The sequence below is a fragment of the Myotis daubentonii genome, chromosome 12 (genome assembly GCF_963259705.1).
Source record: "Myotis daubentonii chromosome 12, mMyoDau2.1, whole genome shotgun sequence".
NCBI classification, from domain to species: Eukaryota; Metazoa; Chordata; class Mammalia; order Chiroptera; family Vespertilionidae; genus Myotis; species Myotis daubentonii.
The window spans coordinates 50,480,267-50,496,704 of record NC_081851.1 but is presented as its reverse complement, the minus strand read 5'-3'; the positions used below and the strand labels follow the sequence as shown (position 1 = coordinate 50,496,704).

The window sequence follows — 16,438 nt, the reverse complement described above, 5'->3', positions numbered from 1 at the left end:
ATACTTTCCACAATAAAGAATTATTTTTTTTTAAATTTCGATGTGGGAAAACCACATACAGACACAAACAAGAACACTACTCCAGCCAAGCCAGTGTAGCTCAGTGGTTGAATGTCGACTCATGAACCAGGAGGTCACAGTTCCATCGCAGTCAGGGCACATGCCCAGGTTGCAGGCTCAATCCCCATTAGGGGGCGTGTAGGAGGCAGCCAATCAATGATTCTCTTTCATCATTGATGTTTCTATCTCTCTCCCTCTCCCTTCCTCTCTCTGAAATCAATAAAAACATATTTTTTTTAATCTCAGAGGAAAGGTGGGGGTGGGAGAGGTGGGGAGAAATTAACCAGGGAATTATATGCATATATGCATAGCCCATGGACACAAATAATAATGTGGTGAGGGCATGGGCAGGGTGGGTAGGAGGTGAGGGGGTCAATGGGAAAAAAGGGGGGGAGGGACATCTATAATACTTTCAACAGTAAAGATAATTTTTTTAAAAAAAGAACACTGCTTCAAAGACATTAAAAACAGAATTTGAGTAAAAAAGGTATGCATCTTTTTCCAAATTTTACTCACTTTTCTCATATTTAGGACATTAATGGATCCAGATTATAGGCAATAATTTGAAAAACTATCTTTGAGATTCTTATGGGAAGGAGAGTCAAAAGTAATGTACTATATAATAGCAGGATCATTCCCTTCAACCCTTATACCAATTAGTTAACATGAATAAACTGTTTATGGTCTCCTTTTATACAAATCTGCTTATGTTCTAGGCCAAAAGAGAACACAAAAAAAAATCACATGTGATGTATAAACCTCTGGATTCTGCTTGTTGGAAAAAAATAGCTACAAAAGCAATTTGAGATAATTAAGGAAATTTGAACATGGAATAGATATTTAATGATTTGATGATTATTATTGTTAATGTTCTTAGATGTAATAATGGATGAAGTTGTTATTAGGAAAATGTATTTTTATAAGTAACAGTGAAAAATCATAACACGTACTAGTATAACTTACCCTAAATGTTTCAGATTAAAAAGTATATACAGAGAAAAAAGAAATAAAACATCTGTAGCAAATGTTAATTATTGGATTCACACAGAGGAAATATGAATGGTTATTGTACTCCTTTTTATCCCCTCCAACTTTTCTGTATGTTTGAAATTTTTTTAAAATGTTGGAGGGTGGAGGGGAACTAACCATCCCAGGCAATGTGAAACTACAACATGGAGAAAATATAAAAAGACTTGGTTATTCTTAAACTCAGCTTTTCTTTGTAGCAGTTTCCTATTGATTGCTTAAGAGCAGAAATAACTCTTTGAACCTGGGTGTTTAGCATTTTTAATAAAGCTAAAGACCATGAAATAGAAATCCTCAAGAAAGAACAATCATTTGGTAAGGCTTTTGTTTTCACATACTGAAACACAGCTGTGGTAGTTCAAGTGAGCTTCCTATACAGTATTTTCAAACAGTAGCTCTCACCAGCAGATAGTAACACTTTTTAGGATCCTTGACCTGTTGGAAAAACTCATGAAAGATATAAAGTTTCTCCTCAGAAAAATACCCGTAGACCCCAAATTTTGTATAGTTTCAGGAGGTTCCCCAGATAGTTTCCAAAGCCTGTACCTGAGCTGAGAACCTTTGCCTACCCTTTTCTGAGCTGCTCAGAATACTAAAGACGAATAAGGTCGTTTTCGCATAAAATTTAAATATATAAGCAAATTTCACTGCATTAATAATAGCTCTTTCACAAGCATATAAATTCTGTGATAAATTTCCTGCTTCTATTTGAAAGGTAATTTTTAAAGGTGTAAAGTCGAATATGGATTACATTCTCAGTTTGCACTCTTCTGGCTGCTGTTAAATGAGCAGAAATCCCGTTTTCAAAGTGGAACAAAATGTCTTTCTACGTGCCAACTGCTATACACATAAATCTTTCTGAGTATCTAAACCACACCGGCCAGGACTCCTGCCCTTTCCATTCTCCTTAACCAGCCCCGTTCGAAAAAAGTACACAGTTCCAACCTCAGAGGCACATATCCCAGAAAGGATTGTGGGTATTGTAGTCCTCTGCACACGCGCACCAGAGGAAGGTCAAGGTAAATACCAGAGGCTGGAGGAGAATCTTGTTTAGCATACAGAAGGTCCACGCTTCTGGCTTACCCTAAGCAAGGAAATAAAATAACAATGACCGAAATAGAGCCAGAAAACGCACCTCGAACTTCAAGTCCCAGTATGCTTTGCGCCACCAACCAGGGATTGCGGCTATCAGCGCCTGCGCCCAGCGCAGCCGGTAACGCGTCCGGCAAGCCGCAATCCAAACCCGTTCTGCCTCCACAGCCGCCGCCGAGGTGCTGGCGAAAAATGTGGGTTTTTGGTTACGGGTCCCTGATCTGGAAGGTGGACTTCCCCTATCAGGACAAGCTGGTCGGACGCATCACAGGCTACAGCCGGCGTTTCTGGCAAGGCAGCACAGACCACCGCGGAGTCCCGGGCAAGGTAAGCCCCTCGCCGTCCCCTAAACTTACGGTCCCCGGAGCGCTGCTCCCCACCTGCTGGCCCACTGCGCGGGAACCACACCGCAACGCTTCCCAGGGCCAAGCTTGTGGGTTAGGGACCATGCTGTCCCGTCTGTGCTTCTTCCTCTGCCACCTGCCTCCAACCTCTCCCAAACCTAGTGTACTCCCTCCGAAGCGGCTGGCGAGAAACAGGGCACAAGCACCCAGGCTCGCACAAGGCTGACGTGCTGGCAGGGGCCCCCTATCTTGGCAACCTCTGCCCCCAAAAAAGGCGGGAAGATCAATCTTTGAGTCACCACGGAGTTGACATACTAAAATCAACTTGGAAATTCAGCTTTCTGGCCATTAAATTTGTTGGCATTTCTGCATTTTGGCAGACTTTCATTGGTTTGAATTTTAACGTATATGTTATTTCTGGGGTTTCTTTGTATCTATCCAAAGATTTATTGTATGACACCTAAGGTCATAGAACTCGTTTCCAAAATTACTTTGGGTTATTAAGGAACTTACTTTGATCACTTTGATTAGACGGTAAATGAGTTCCCGGTTAGTTATTTGAGTAACTCAGTATCCATTAATATATCAGCATTATTTTAATGTTTCTGGATGGTTCTTCTCTAAAGTATAAATGTGAAATGTAAGTTCTTTGATCTGTTTCTCAGTCAGTCATGCACTCATCTCATATTTGTACAGAAAAATAGTAGCAGCTCACTGCTTATGGAATCAGCCTTGTGCTGGTTGAAAACAACTAATCCGAAAGGAACACTGAATTTGAGTAACAGTGTGGATAACTTGAACACTTGTTTTAATTAACCTCCTAACTTTTGGAAGAGCACAAAAATTCTTATTGCTTATATTTTCTTTAAAATACTCTGAAAGTTGTAGTAGCTTGATTACCGCTTTTCTTCTTTTTATTTTTATTGTTGATACTGTTACAGATGTCCCATTTCCTCCCCTTTGCCGCCATCATCACACTGTTGTCTGTGTCTGTAGGTTATGCATATATGTTCTTTGGCTAATCCCTTCACCTTCTTGCATCCTGTTCCCCTTCTCTTCTCCCTTCTCCCTCTGACAGCTGTCAGTCCGTTCCATGTATCCATGCCTGTTTCTAATTTGTCCCTCAGTTTATTTTGTTCACAATAAGTGAGATCGTATGGTATTTGTCTTTCTCTAAGTGGCTTATTTCACATAACATAATCTGATAAATACATAATAAAATACTCTGAAAGTTGTATGAGCTTGATTACAGGTTTTTTTTAAGAAATAAATATTGGCCCAAAAGCGTGTTATCTAAAATGTTAGAAATTAGATGCAGAAAGAAATTGGGGTTAATTCCAAAGAAATACTCCTGGAAAGAGGGGCCGAGTGGGGCCCATAGTAGCTTGCACCTGCTAAAGAGACATAGGATTAAAATCACAAAAAGAGCCTGAGTTAGAAGTCATTCTACCTCAACTAGATTTGGTTAATTAAGAATGTGACTTTAAGGCAGGTGACTTGAAAACAGGAGAGTGACTTAGAGTAAATGCATATTTATAGGCCAACAGAAACTTCATGGCCAAAGTATCACCAAAAGTGTTATAAAACAATATTTAATACTTTAAAGAACTAAGTTAAATAAAATACCTTTAGAGTAGTCAGGTCTAAACACTTAAAATTGCCATTCTGAAGAGAAAAGCTTTAGCCTAGGCTCCAATTTTAAGGACCAAATATTAAATATTTACAAGTAAGCCCAGCAGGTCTTGCTCAGTAGTTGAGCGTGACTTATGAATCAGGAGGTCACAGTTTGATTCCCAGTGAGGGCACGTGCCCAAGTTAAGGACTTGATCCACAGTGGGGGGCGTGCAGGAGGCAGCCAACCAATGATTCTCGCTCATCATTGATGTTTCTCTCTCCTTTCTCTGAAATTAATTAAAAATATTTAATAAATAAATATTTACAAATAAGGTTTAATAGCATATTTTACTACTCTAGTCTCAACCAAATGTTTATGTTTGTTACATAACACATTGAGATATGTACACTGTGAGAAATGTCTGGTAAGAAATTGTCAAGTTAATTCAACATGTTTCTTTAAAAGAAGACAGCCATAAAAGCCAGTATTTCTCTTTTTATTTAAATTTATTAAAAGATAAGGCAGGAAAGTTAGGAGAGGATAATTGCAATTGTCTTTAAAACTGTAATAGTTTTACACCTACTTCTATTTAAATAACCTATCCTAGAAAACTAAAGGAGAGTCTAAGTACTAAGCATTTTTTTAAATGTATTTTTATTGATTTCAGAGCAGAAGGGAGAGGGGGAGAGAGAGATAGAAACATCAATGATGAGAGAGAATCATTGATTGGCTGCCTCCTCCACGCCCCCTACTGGGGATGGATCCCACAACCCAGGCATATGTGCTTGACCAGAATCGAACCCTGGACCCTTCAGTCCATAGGCTGACGCTCTATCCACTGAGCCAGTACCATCTAAGGCAGTACTAAGCATTTTCTAAGTATGCTCTTCTGTTTAAAAAAAAAAAAAAAAAACTGGAAAAACATTATTATTCACTTCACATTTTTCATAACAATGGACACCAACCTTATATAAATATTAACTGTCTGACATGATACAAAATCCTATAGAAGTACCCATCAAATCAAAATAACATAATTGCTATATAGGACTATGATTTTTACAGCAATATGTGCTCCTAGTAAGTCAGTCATCATTCCATATGAAATGTAATATTTTTAAACAAATGTTAGACTTATTTCTACACTAGTGGCCCAGTGCACGGATTCATGCACATTGAAAGGAAATTAATTAGAAGAAATATTTTAATATCAGGCTCCCTCCTCTCTGGTTCCGGGGTGACTCACCCGAGAACCACCGCTGCCAAGTCACCGCAGCTCGGCAGCTGTTGTGTTGAGCACCTGGCCCCTGGTGGTCAGGGTGTCATATGTACCGGATGGTCAGATGGTCAATTAGCCTTTTATATAGAGAGAGATTCTGCAAAGTGCTATTTACTTTATGAAATTGTGCTTTCTTTTTGGCTTCACTTAATTTTTTTACTAAGTTTAATCAAGCATCTCATCTATACTAATAAGGTAATATGCAAATTGGTTGGGACACCATCACAGTAACAACTGATCAGCAGGCTGCGTGCGCAGCAGGCATGGGTGGGTGAGGGACTTGCAGAGTCGGGGACAGGGGTGGGGCCTCTCCCCCGGCTCCGGCCTACCTCTCTGGGGCAATGGATCGTGGGGCTCCTGCACTGTGACAGGGCACAGGCCAGGCTGGGGGGAATCCCCCCCCCCCCACCTCGAGTGCATGAATTTCGTGCACCAGACCACTAGTTTATATATAAAAAAACTGGCCATTTCTCAGTCAAATGAAAGATTTATTTAAATGTGAAAATTTTTTCACATCAGAGAAAATTTTAATTTCAAAAAAGAGGAAACATTTTAACACAAGATAATTGTGAACATTTCCTAAATCCCTAACTTTTCTAGAGCAGCCTTAGTACGGGTGTGTTTTTTAATATCTCCATTTTAAGTCAACATAATATGTAACTAATATATGCAAGTTGAAGGGAATGGCTTATAAAGGCCAAGATAATATGGATAAAGCAGATTCTCTTAATTCACTTTAAAAGTTATAAAACATAAGAGCTTTTTAAAAAAGTGTCTAGTATGAGCAAATGAAGTTTAAATATCCCATGTCAACAATAATTTGCTAATGCTTGGTTAGTTTAATTAAGAGAAAAAAATATTTGTTTTACTTATTTCGTGTTTTGTTTTTACTTTTTTTAAAAACACAGCCTGGAAGAGTTGTGACTCTTATTGAAGATCCTGGGGTATAGTATAATTTTTTTTTTTTTTGTATAGTCTTTAGTTACATAAGTTGTTGAGATGTTTCTCAATTTTAAATTAAATTGTACTGACAATCGTTACAATTTCAACTGCACTAGATCTAGAATTCCTTTCTATTTATCTGTTGAAAAAAGTTGGATGCAGAATGCAAGGTACACAACAAAAGAAAAACAAATGGCCTATGGTCTCATTTATTTTTCTTAATGAGTTTGTTGACTGAGAATTTTGTGGTACTCTTTTACATAAACAGAGCCAGCCCAACTACCATTAAGAATGAAATGGAACCCTAAAAGCTCTCCTGACATTTGCTAGGAGTCTAATACAGGATGTCCCCCCAAAAAATGTATACATACTGTAACAGCTGATAGCTCACTTTTGAAAATGAAATATATTTTAATAAACACTGCCTTTATAATTATTCAAAATGTGTATATACATTTTTGGGGTACACCCTGTATTTTCAGCAAAAACCCCAGGCAGGAATTATTGCTTTCTTTATTGTCTAAATTTATCAATAGCGCAACAGGTTTTTTAACAGGTTTGGAGCACTAGAAAACTTTTATTTACTCAATAGTCCTCTTTCTTAAATATTTTCAGTCATTTTATTGAGGTATAGGTTAAGTTTAATACTGTGAAATTAAAGATTTACCTATGGAAAGGACTTTGACACAAAAATCAACAGCTAGCAACAGCAGATGACTAATGGTAAAATTATGAAATGCTTTCATAATTTATATTAGGAATGGCATCTATAATAAGGCTTTAAACTAGTAACTATAAATCTTAATTAAAGTTAATAAATGGTACTTTGTTTCTAGAGAATGTGAATTCATTCAAGAGGATGCTTAGCAACCTAAAGTTTAATAAAGTTAATAAAGGTGCTCAAACAGATAGATCTGTATTACAAAATGTAAATGTAACATATCACAGATATTTTATTTATAGTAAAAAAATATTAGCAACTAAAATACATTATTTTTACTGACACTTTGTTCATGGGCTCTCTTGACAAAAGAGGTTGTTATGTAGTATTCTCAAAGGAGTAATTTACAAAGGATGCTTGAAAGTTTAGGCAATGAAGAGATGAACAAATAAACTGCTCAGCCCTTAAGTAGTTGATTACTACAGAGCTTTTAAAACCTTATGGGGAAAAAAAAGAAACACTCAATATGTAAAAAGTAAGTGATGCTCAGCTCCTAGCACCGCCCCACCGCCAACACTCATATCCAGATAGCCTCTGTGGTAGGCTTCAGGGTGGCGTTAACACTCCATGCAGCAGTTTGAAAAACTACTGCCCTACCATCAGTGAAATGCTTATGAATTTAAAGCTTCAGAACCTCTGTTTTAATGACCAAATGAAGACCTGATCTTTTTTCATTTCGTTCTCATCAGATAAAAAACCTATTTTCAAAAATTTAAACAAAGATAAATATCCTGGTGGGCAAGGAAATAATATTTTCAAACTGAAGAATTTAAAATGATTTCCTTTATGGTTTAGTATGTACCTCTTCGATGTACCAAGTAAACTGCATTGATTTCTAAGAATAAATAAGAAATGTTCTTGCATCACAATGTACTTTCACCCGTTTTACCATGTAAATACTAAACAATATATTCTTTTCACTTTTTAATAGGGCTGTGTATGGGGTGTTGCTTACAGACTGCCAGCAGGAAAGGAAGAAGAAGTAAAAGCGTACCTTGACTTCAGAGAGAAAGGAGGCTACAGGACCACAACAGTCATTTTTTATCCAAAAGATCCCACTACAAAACCATTCAATGTGTTGCTATATATTGGAACACATGATAATCCTAATTACCTTGGTCCTGCACCTCTGGAAGATATTGCTGAACAAATCTTTAATGCAGCTGGTCCAAGTGGAAGAAATACAGAATATCTTTTTGAACTTGCAAATTCTATTAGGAATCTTGTGCCAGAAGATGCAGATGAGCATCTTTTCTCTTTGGAAAAATTAGTAAAAGAACGTTTAGAAGGAAAACAGAACCTCGACTGCTTATAAAGACCTAATCATTGACTTTTCCAGAGAAGCAGAACTTTTAGTCTTCAAAAATAGTTGCACTGCACAATGACAATATGATTTGGAAACATATTTAATTGAAGATCTTATTTATTTTCAATGTTGTAGTCAAGATATCATCAAAATTTATAGCTAATTCCAAGTGTCCTGAAACACATATATATTCAAAGTATAGGGTATAGTTAAAGAAAAAATTCAATTGTATATTGAACACTTGATCATGAGAAGTAGTTTAGAAAAATACAAGAAATTTCACATCTTGTTTTTTAATCAGAGTAAAAATAATTTTGTTCTTTCATATGACAATACTATTTTGAAGTTGTAGAGAATTAAATAAAAAATCCAATAAATATAATAAGGTATACCTTCAATATATTCCTATGCAATAATTCTGTTACATGGTTTAAAATATACAAGCTGAAAATATGTGTGATTACAAATATATAGTAACTAGAGGCCTGGTGCACAAAATTCGTGCACTGAGAGGGGGGTCCCCTCAGCCCAGTCTGCGCCCTCTCGCAGTCCAGGAGCCCTTGGGGGATGTCCAACTACCGGCTTAGGCCCACTTGGACATCCCTCTCGCAGTCCAGGAGCCCTCGCTCCTTACCGCCCACCTGCTCGCTGCTCCTTATCACTCGGCTCGCTGCTCCTTAGCACTGCCGCGGAGGCGGGAAAGGCTCCAGTCACCGCTGCTGCACTCCCCAGCCATGAGCCCGGCCCCTGGCTGAGCAGCGCTCCCCCTGTAGGAGCGCACTGACCACTAGGGGGCAGCTCCTGTGTTGAGCGTCTGCCTCCTGGTGGTCAGTGCACATCATAACAACCAGTTGTTCTGGTCATTCTGCCATAACAGTTGCTTAGGTTTTTATTATATAGATAAGATTTCAGCTTTGATTAGAAATTTCCTTGTTCAGTTATTAAATAATATCCCTTCCAAATTTAAGGCCCCCAAAATTAGCATGTTTAATATAAAAATTTCCTATGCTTCTCTTTTTTAAATAAATGCATTTTACTACATGGAAAAAAACTCAGCTAAAAAAGCACAAATAACATAATATAAATCCACTAACAATGTAATCTGTCATTCACTTTGTATTAATCTTAGAGTAAAATGTTTAAAAGATGGGTATTCTAATATTTTAAATTAACAGACATATTAAGTGAAAGTCTGGTGTTTTGATATTTTTTTAAATATATCTTATTGATTTCAGAGAGGAAAGGAGAGGGAAAGAGAGATAGAAACACCAATGATGAGAAAGAACCATTGCTCTGGCCGGCTTGATTCATTGGATAGAGCATCAGCCTATGAACTGAAGGGTCCCAGGTTCGATTCCGGCCAAGGGCACATGCCTGGGTTGTGGGCTCGATCCCCAGTAGAGGGTATGCAGGAGGCAGCCAATCAATGATTCTCTCTCATCATTGGTGTTTCTATCTCCCTCTCCATTCCTCTGAAATCAATAAAGAAATTTAAAAAAAAAAAAAGAAAAGAAAGAACCATTGGTCAACTGTCTCCTGCACGCCACCCACTGGGGGTCGAGCCCACAAGCCAGGCATATGCCCTTGGCCGGAATGGAACCTCGGACCTTTCAGGCCACAGGGCAATGCTCTATCCACTGAGCCAAACCAGCTAGGGCAAAAGTTGGTGTTTTTAAGGTCTTTTAGAATTATAAATTTTAAGTAAAAAAAATGGCATTGAGCGGATTTTTTAAAATAGTTGTTTCTACTTCTACTCCAGGCCAATCATTTGCTATACAGATTTTTTCCCCTTCTGTCTTGTCACCTAAACAAAGACTTCTGCTGAATTAGTGTTGATGGTGCCACTAAGTAGGAAATGTATAATAAAAATATACATTATTAATTCACGTAGAATTAGCCTTGATTCAAACTCATCAGATTATTTCTTTCTCAAAAGGATATAGTCTCTCTAAAAATCTTTCAATATGAAAAGAATTTCCGTATCACATTAAATCTGATATGAAACAATAAAAATTCTTTTAACCCAGTCATGACTAATAGTACAGAATAAAAATAAAGCTGTCCTGTGTGATGATTGTGGGAAGCGGGGGAGGAGAGTGAAGGTGCAAGAGGGCTTAGAGGGTAATAAATGGTGATGGAAAAAATAAAAGAAATAAGCTTTCTGGAGAAGACATATCTACACTAATAAAAGAGAAAAATGGTAATTGGCGTACGGCGCTGCCCTTTTCATTGGCTAATCAGGGCTATATGCAAATTAACTGCCAACAAAGATGGCGTCTAATTTGCATATGTAGGCACAATGCAGGGAGGTGAAAGGGAAAGCAGGAAGAAGCCCCCTGCCACTGACAGTGATGGGAAACCCAGGGGGGAGCTAAGAGGTGGGGGGCAGGGCAAAGGCGGCCCGCATTTGCCCTGCCCCCCACCCATGATCGGAGAATCAGGCGCCTTTGCCGCCCTGGCCAGTGAGAGCAGGAAGTAGGGGTGGAGCCAGCGATGGGAGCTGGGCACGGTCAAAGCTGGCAGTCCTGGGAGCTAGGGGTCCCTTGCCTGGGCCTAAAGCGGAGCCCACGATCACGGGGCCGCCGCAGCTGCGGGTCCCCGCTGCCCGGGCCGGACGCCTAGGCCAGAGGCATTAGGCCTGGGCAGGGGCGGAGCCTGCAACCGCAGGGAGCTGGGGGTCCCCTGCCCAGGCCTAACGCCTCGGCCAGAGGTGTTAGGCCTGGGCAGGGGCAGAACGGGAGATCGCGGCGCTGCTGCCGCTGCGGGTCCCCACTGCCCAGGCCTGACGCCACGGCCAGAGGCGTTAGGCCTGGGCAGGGGCAGAGTGGGAGATCGCGGGGAGCTGGGAGTCCCCTGCCCAGGCCTAATGCCTTGGCCAGAGGTGTTAGGCCTGAGCAGGGGCAGAGCGGGAGATCGCGGGGAGCTGGGAGTCCCCTGCCCAGGCCTGATGCCTGGGCCAGAGGCATCAGGCCTGGGTGGGGGGCGGAGCCGGGGATTGGAGGGATATGATGGTCTCTTTGCCCAGGCCTGAAGCCTGGGTCAGAGGCGTCAGGCTAGGGCAGGGGGTGGAGCAAGCGATCAGAGGGAGATGGGGGTCCCCTGTCCAAGCCTGACTCCTCTGGCGGAGGCGTCAGGCCTGGGCAAGGGGCCGATCAGGCGATCGGAGGGTGATGGGGGTCTACGCCTCTGGCCGAGGCATCAGGCCTGGGCAAGGGGCAGAGCCAGCAATTGGAGGGGTCTGGGGGTCCCCTGCCCAGGCCTGACACCTGGGCCAGAAGCATCAGGCCTGGGCTGGGGGCAGAACCAGTGATGGGGAGAATTGAGGGTCCCCTGCCCAGGCCTGACGCCTCTGTCAGAGGCGTCAGGCCTGGGCAAGGGGCCGATCCTGCAATTGGAGGGTGATGGGGGTCAACGCCTGAGGGCTCCCAGTATGTGAGAGGGGGCAGGCTGGGCTGAGGGACACTCCCCCCACACACGCGCGCGCGCGCGCGCACACCCAGTGCACGAATTTCGTGCACCGGGCCCCTAGTAAATAAATATGAAAACAAAAATAAATAAATAAAGCTGCCCTACATATAGGAACGGTAATTCTTTTCATGTTTTTCTATTAACACTTTTCTTGGGAATTTACTCAGCTATGTAGCTTTTTAAATATTTTCTAACACTTTCAATTTTAGTGTTCCAGAAGGCATTTCATTTGTCCTGTACAAGAAAAGTACTGACATTCACCAATGAATATTGCATAAGGATATACCAGGCAATTACATATGAAAGCATTTTCTCAATAACATCTCTAAACTTGTTCCCAGAGTAACCTGCATACAGTAACACATCTAATAAGTAGCAGAAATCCAGGTTTATTTGACTCAAGCACAAGATCTTTCTACAATATATTTTAAAAACCACCTGAACTTAACCATCTTAACTACCCTGCATTTTTTTCTTTAAGAGGTAAACAAGATTAATGTTTTGTATAATGAAATAGTACATAACTTATGACATGAAGATGCTAGAGTTAATTTTGATAGATATATATAGAGATTCCAACAAATATAATGGGCCTATCCAAGATTCACATGCTGTAGCTCACAATCACATAGGTAAATTCAAAGATCTAGCGGCCTTTTATTTTACAAGATTAGGTCCAAAGGAGTTTGTGACTCCCCAGAGATTCTTCTATCACTTAATACATAACAGAATATTAAGGGGGAGAATTACTTTGTGATCCTCATTTAAATGCCTTTCTAGCTTTCAGTTAGAAATTAGACAAACCCTGGCGAGTGTGGCTCGGTTGGGTGTTGTCCTGTGCACCAAAAGGCTGCTGGTTCAATTCCTGGTCAGGGCATCTGGCTGGGTTGCAAACTAATACCAAATAGGGCGTGTACAGGAGCAGGCGATGGATGTTCCACTCTCACATCAATGTTTCCCTCTCCCTCACCCTTCCTCACTCTCTAAAAATCAATAAAACTCTATTTTTTAAAAGAAGTTAGGCAAGAATTATGTGAACATACATGTGGCATGCCATCAACACCAATAGGGAGGCCCTGTTCCAAAAGGCCCAGGAACAGGGATATTCATTTTCATTGAGATGGAGAGAAACAGAACTAAAGTGGAGAAGTTAAATAGTACTGAATTAGAGAGAAGCTAGGGTTTAGAGCCTCCAAGTCAGCAAGAATCATAACAAAGGTCCCAATTACCTAGAGCAGCCGTGGGCAAACTACGGCCCGTGGGCCGGATCCGGCCCGTTTGAAATGAATAAAACAAAACAAAAAAAAAAGACCGTACCCTTTTTTGTAATGATGTTTACTTTGAATTTATATTATTAGTTCACACAAACACTCCATCCATGCTTTTGTTCCGGCCCTCCCGTCCAGTTTAAGAACCCTTTGTGGCCCTCGGGTCAAAAAGTTTGCCCACCCCTGGTATAAACCCTCCATTGAGATTAGACACCTGTAATATAAATCTCTAATTGAGTGGATTTTTTAAAATAAGTGTTTCTACTCCTACTCCAGGCCAATCTTAAATTTCCTTTTCCCACTCCCAAACAACACATTCACTGTTCAATCTACCAAAAACCATAAATAAGTACCATTTTATAAATACCACTTCCACACATAAAAGGTTTATCAGCCCAGCCGGTGTGGCTTAGTGGTTGAGTGTCAACCCATACACAAGTGGTCACTGGTTTGATTCTCGGTCAGGGCACATGTCCAGGTTGTGGGCTCAATCCCCCATAGGGGGCATGCAAGAGGTAGGCGATCAATGTTTCTCTCTAATGGATATTTCTATCTCTCCCTCTCCCTTTTTCTCTAAAATCAAATATCAATAAAAACATATTTATTCTAAAGTTTATCATTTAGGGAAACAAAGACTGTTGTACTGTCAACTTTGAATACTTTAAAGCATGAATGTGATCCATTTCTTTAAGACTGATTTTAAAAGTTTGACCATTGGTTAAACAGCATGCTATTAAACAATGATTGGGTTACCAAAGAGATCGAAGAAGAAATGAAAAGCATCCTGGAATCAAGTGACAATGAAAACACAACAATCCAAAATCTATGGGACACAGTGAAAGCAGTCCTGAGGAGAAAGTTCATAGCTCTACAGGCCCACCTCAAAAAACAAGAAAAATGGTAATAAATTATCTAACCCTGCAACTTAAAGAATTAGAAAGAGAGCAACAAGAAAAGCCCAGAGTGAGCAGAAGGAAATAATAAAGATCAGAACGGAAATAAACAACATAGAGACAAAAAAAAAAAAAAAACCAGTACAAAAGATCAATAAAACCTAGTGCTGGTTCTTTGAAAAAATAAATAAGATTGATGAATCTCTACCCAGGCTCACCAAGAAACAAGAGATAGGACCCAAATAAACAAAATCAGAAATGAGAGAAGTAACAACCAACCCCCCAGACATACAAAGGATGGCAGAAAAATACTATGAACAACTCCAACAAACTGGACAACCTTGACGAAGTGGACATATTCCTAGAAAAATACAAGCTTCCAAAACTCAATCAGGAAGAATCAAGATTTGGAAACAGCCTAAGTGCCCATCAGCAGATGAGTGGATTAGAAAACGGTGGTACATCTACACAATGGAATACTACGCTGCTGTAAAAAAGAAGGAATTCTTGTCATTTGCAACAGCATGGATGGAACTGGAGAACATCATAGTAAGGGAAAGTCGGAGAAAGATAAATATCACATGATCTCACTCATTTGTGGAATATAATGAACAACATAAACTGATGAACAAAAATAGAACCAGAGACACATTAGCATCCATCAGACTGTCCAACCTATGAGGGAAGGCGAGGGGTGAAGGGATAAGAGATCAACCAAAGGCCCTAGCAGGTCTGGCTCAGCGGACAGAGTGTTGGCCTGTGGACTGAAGGGTCCTAGGTTTGATCCTGGTCAAGGGCATGTGCCCAGGTTGCAGGCTTGATCCCTAATGGGGGGCATGCGGGAGGCAGCCAATCAATGATTCTCCTCATTGATGTTTCTATATCTCTCCCTCCCTCTCCCTTCCTCTCTAAAATCAATAAAAATATGTTTTTTAAAAAAAGAGATCAACCGCCGAACGGGTTTGGCTCAGTGGATAGAACATCAGCGTGCTACTCAGGGGTCCCAGGTTCGATTCCGGTCAAGGGCATGTACCTTGGTTGTGGGCACATCCCCACTGGGGGGCGTGCAGGAGGCAGCTGATCATCTCTCTCACCGATGTTTCTGGCTCTCTATCCCTCTCCCTTCTTCTCTGTAAAAAATCAATAAAATATATATATTTTTTTTTTTTTTAAAAAGAGATCAACCAAAGCACTTGCATGCATGCATATGAGCATAACCAATGGACACAGATGGGGGGAGGAGGAGGGCATGTGGGGGGGGGGGAGTGGGGAGGGACTGCTGGGGAGAGGTCAATGGGGGGAAAAGGAGACTCATGTAATACTTTAAACAATTTAAAGAATGTAAAATAATAAGTAAATAAATACTCTTCCTGCTTTGTGATTTGGTTCAAATTTGGGATTGGGGGGGGGGGGGAGGAGAAACAGTCTTCAGTAGATCTAGTAAAAGATTTAGCTTTTCCCACCACCAGAAAGACAATGATAGGTGCTCTTTGGCTAACGCTGTGTAACCCATCACGTTAGAAATTAAAACAGTGGCATCGTTAAAAAAATTAAAAAAAAGAGGTGTAGGAGACCCAAACTTTCTGTCTGATTTTGAATGCAGGCAGATGTGTCTTAACCTCATGTGATTCATAACCTCACATTCCCTTGGCCCTGAAACCTCACATAAGGAAACTTGGCTTCATTGATAAAAACAACCACCCAACATTTCACCTATGGGATGAAGGAGGAGCCCACGTGGGGTAAAAATAAATAAATACGTTTTTAAAAAATGTCGGGACAGCGCTACCCAGCTGCCCGCCCCCGCGGGGAGGACTATGGCGCTCTCACACTGTGCCGGGTTTCCGCCGCGGGCATCCCTCCCCGGCGCTGCGGGACCGAGCAACCTGCCCGCGTTAGTCGGTTCCCGGAGGCCCGCCGCCCACCGCGGAAGAGGCGGGGGAGCCTCCGCGAGAGGGGCAGCGGCAGAAGCTCGGTCCGGGGACGGGGGAACGAAAAGGGCGGGAGGGGAGAGCAGGCAGGACCACCGTCCCTCCTCCCGTGGCACCGCTTCCAGTTTCCTCGTCCAAGGACCAGAACCGGGACCCTCACACGATTCCCGCGCCCGTGCGCGTCAAACTGCTGCCCGCGCTGGACAGCCGCGCGGGGGGTCGGGCAGGCGGGCGGGCGGGCGCGGCCACCGCCTCCCGGACTCACCGGTTCTCTGTGCCGTCACTTCTCCGCCGAAAAGACTGGTCCGAGGCCCGGTCTTCAGGCCTCCCCTCCCCGGGAGGCCGCTGCGTTCGATTCCCCCGCGAAACTGCGGTTGTGGGAAACCAGCACAGCCCAGCCGCTATCCCGGCTTCCGTAGCGCCTGCCCGGTGACCCCGGATGTTGATACTCCGCCTGCCCCGGAAACGGTGGCGGGTGGCCCACGGGGGCAGG

The 16,438-nt window shown here is 41.7% G+C and overlaps 2 protein-coding genes across 11 annotated transcripts in view; one reads left to right on the top strand and one right to left on the bottom strand.

The window, feature by feature from the left end:
• The window catches only part of ASB3 (ankyrin repeat and SOCS box containing 3), an 81,940-nt gene extending 65,571 nt beyond the window's left edge, over window positions 1–16,369 (bottom strand). For 4 of the 9 annotated variants that reach the window (XM_059659848.1, XM_059659845.1, XM_059659847.1 and 1 more), the window contains exon 1: window positions 2,222–2,360. The gene's annotated coding sequence lies outside the window, so the exon portion shown is untranslated. Of the gene's footprint in view, window positions 1–2,031; window positions 2,171–2,221; window positions 2,361–16,210 lie in introns of those variants that run through there. The other 5 variants (XM_059659849.1, XM_059659850.1, XM_059659844.1 and 2 more) reach the window with 4 other exon arrangements.
• CHAC2 (ChaC glutathione specific gamma-glutamylcyclotransferase 2) lies at window positions 2,371–10,575 on the top strand. 2 transcript variants are annotated; one of them, XM_059659860.1, is made up of 3 exons: window positions 2,371–2,505; window positions 6,325–6,360; window positions 8,011–9,831. In XM_059659860.1, exons 1-3 carry the CDS (start codon window positions 2,371–2,373, stop codon window positions 8,392–8,394), a joined length of 555 nt encoding a protein of 184 aa, XP_059515843.1. In that variant the 3' UTR covers window positions 8,395–9,831. The 2 variants fall into 2 exon arrangements, with proteins under 2 accessions (XP_059515843.1, XP_059515844.1); XM_059659861.1 differs by lacking the exon at window positions 6,325–6,360 and having other exon boundaries at window positions 8,011–10,575.
• Window positions 16,370–16,438: the final 69 nt, after the last annotated feature.

Bases quoted from the DNA above. Each gene is read 5' to 3' on its own strand.
- CHAC2 (XM_059659860.1), top strand. From the start codon at position 2,371: ATGTGGGTTTTTGGTTACGGGTCCCTGATCTGGAAGGTGGACTTCCCC. The intron at 2,506-6,324 runs GTAAGCCCCTCG...TTAAAAACACAG, and splicing joins ACCGCGGAGTCCCGGGCAAG to CCTGGAAGAGTTGTGACTCT. The intron at 6,361-8,010 runs GTATAGTATAAT...ACTTTTTAATAG, and splicing joins CTCTTATTGAAGATCCTGGG to GGCTGTGTATGGGGTGTTGC.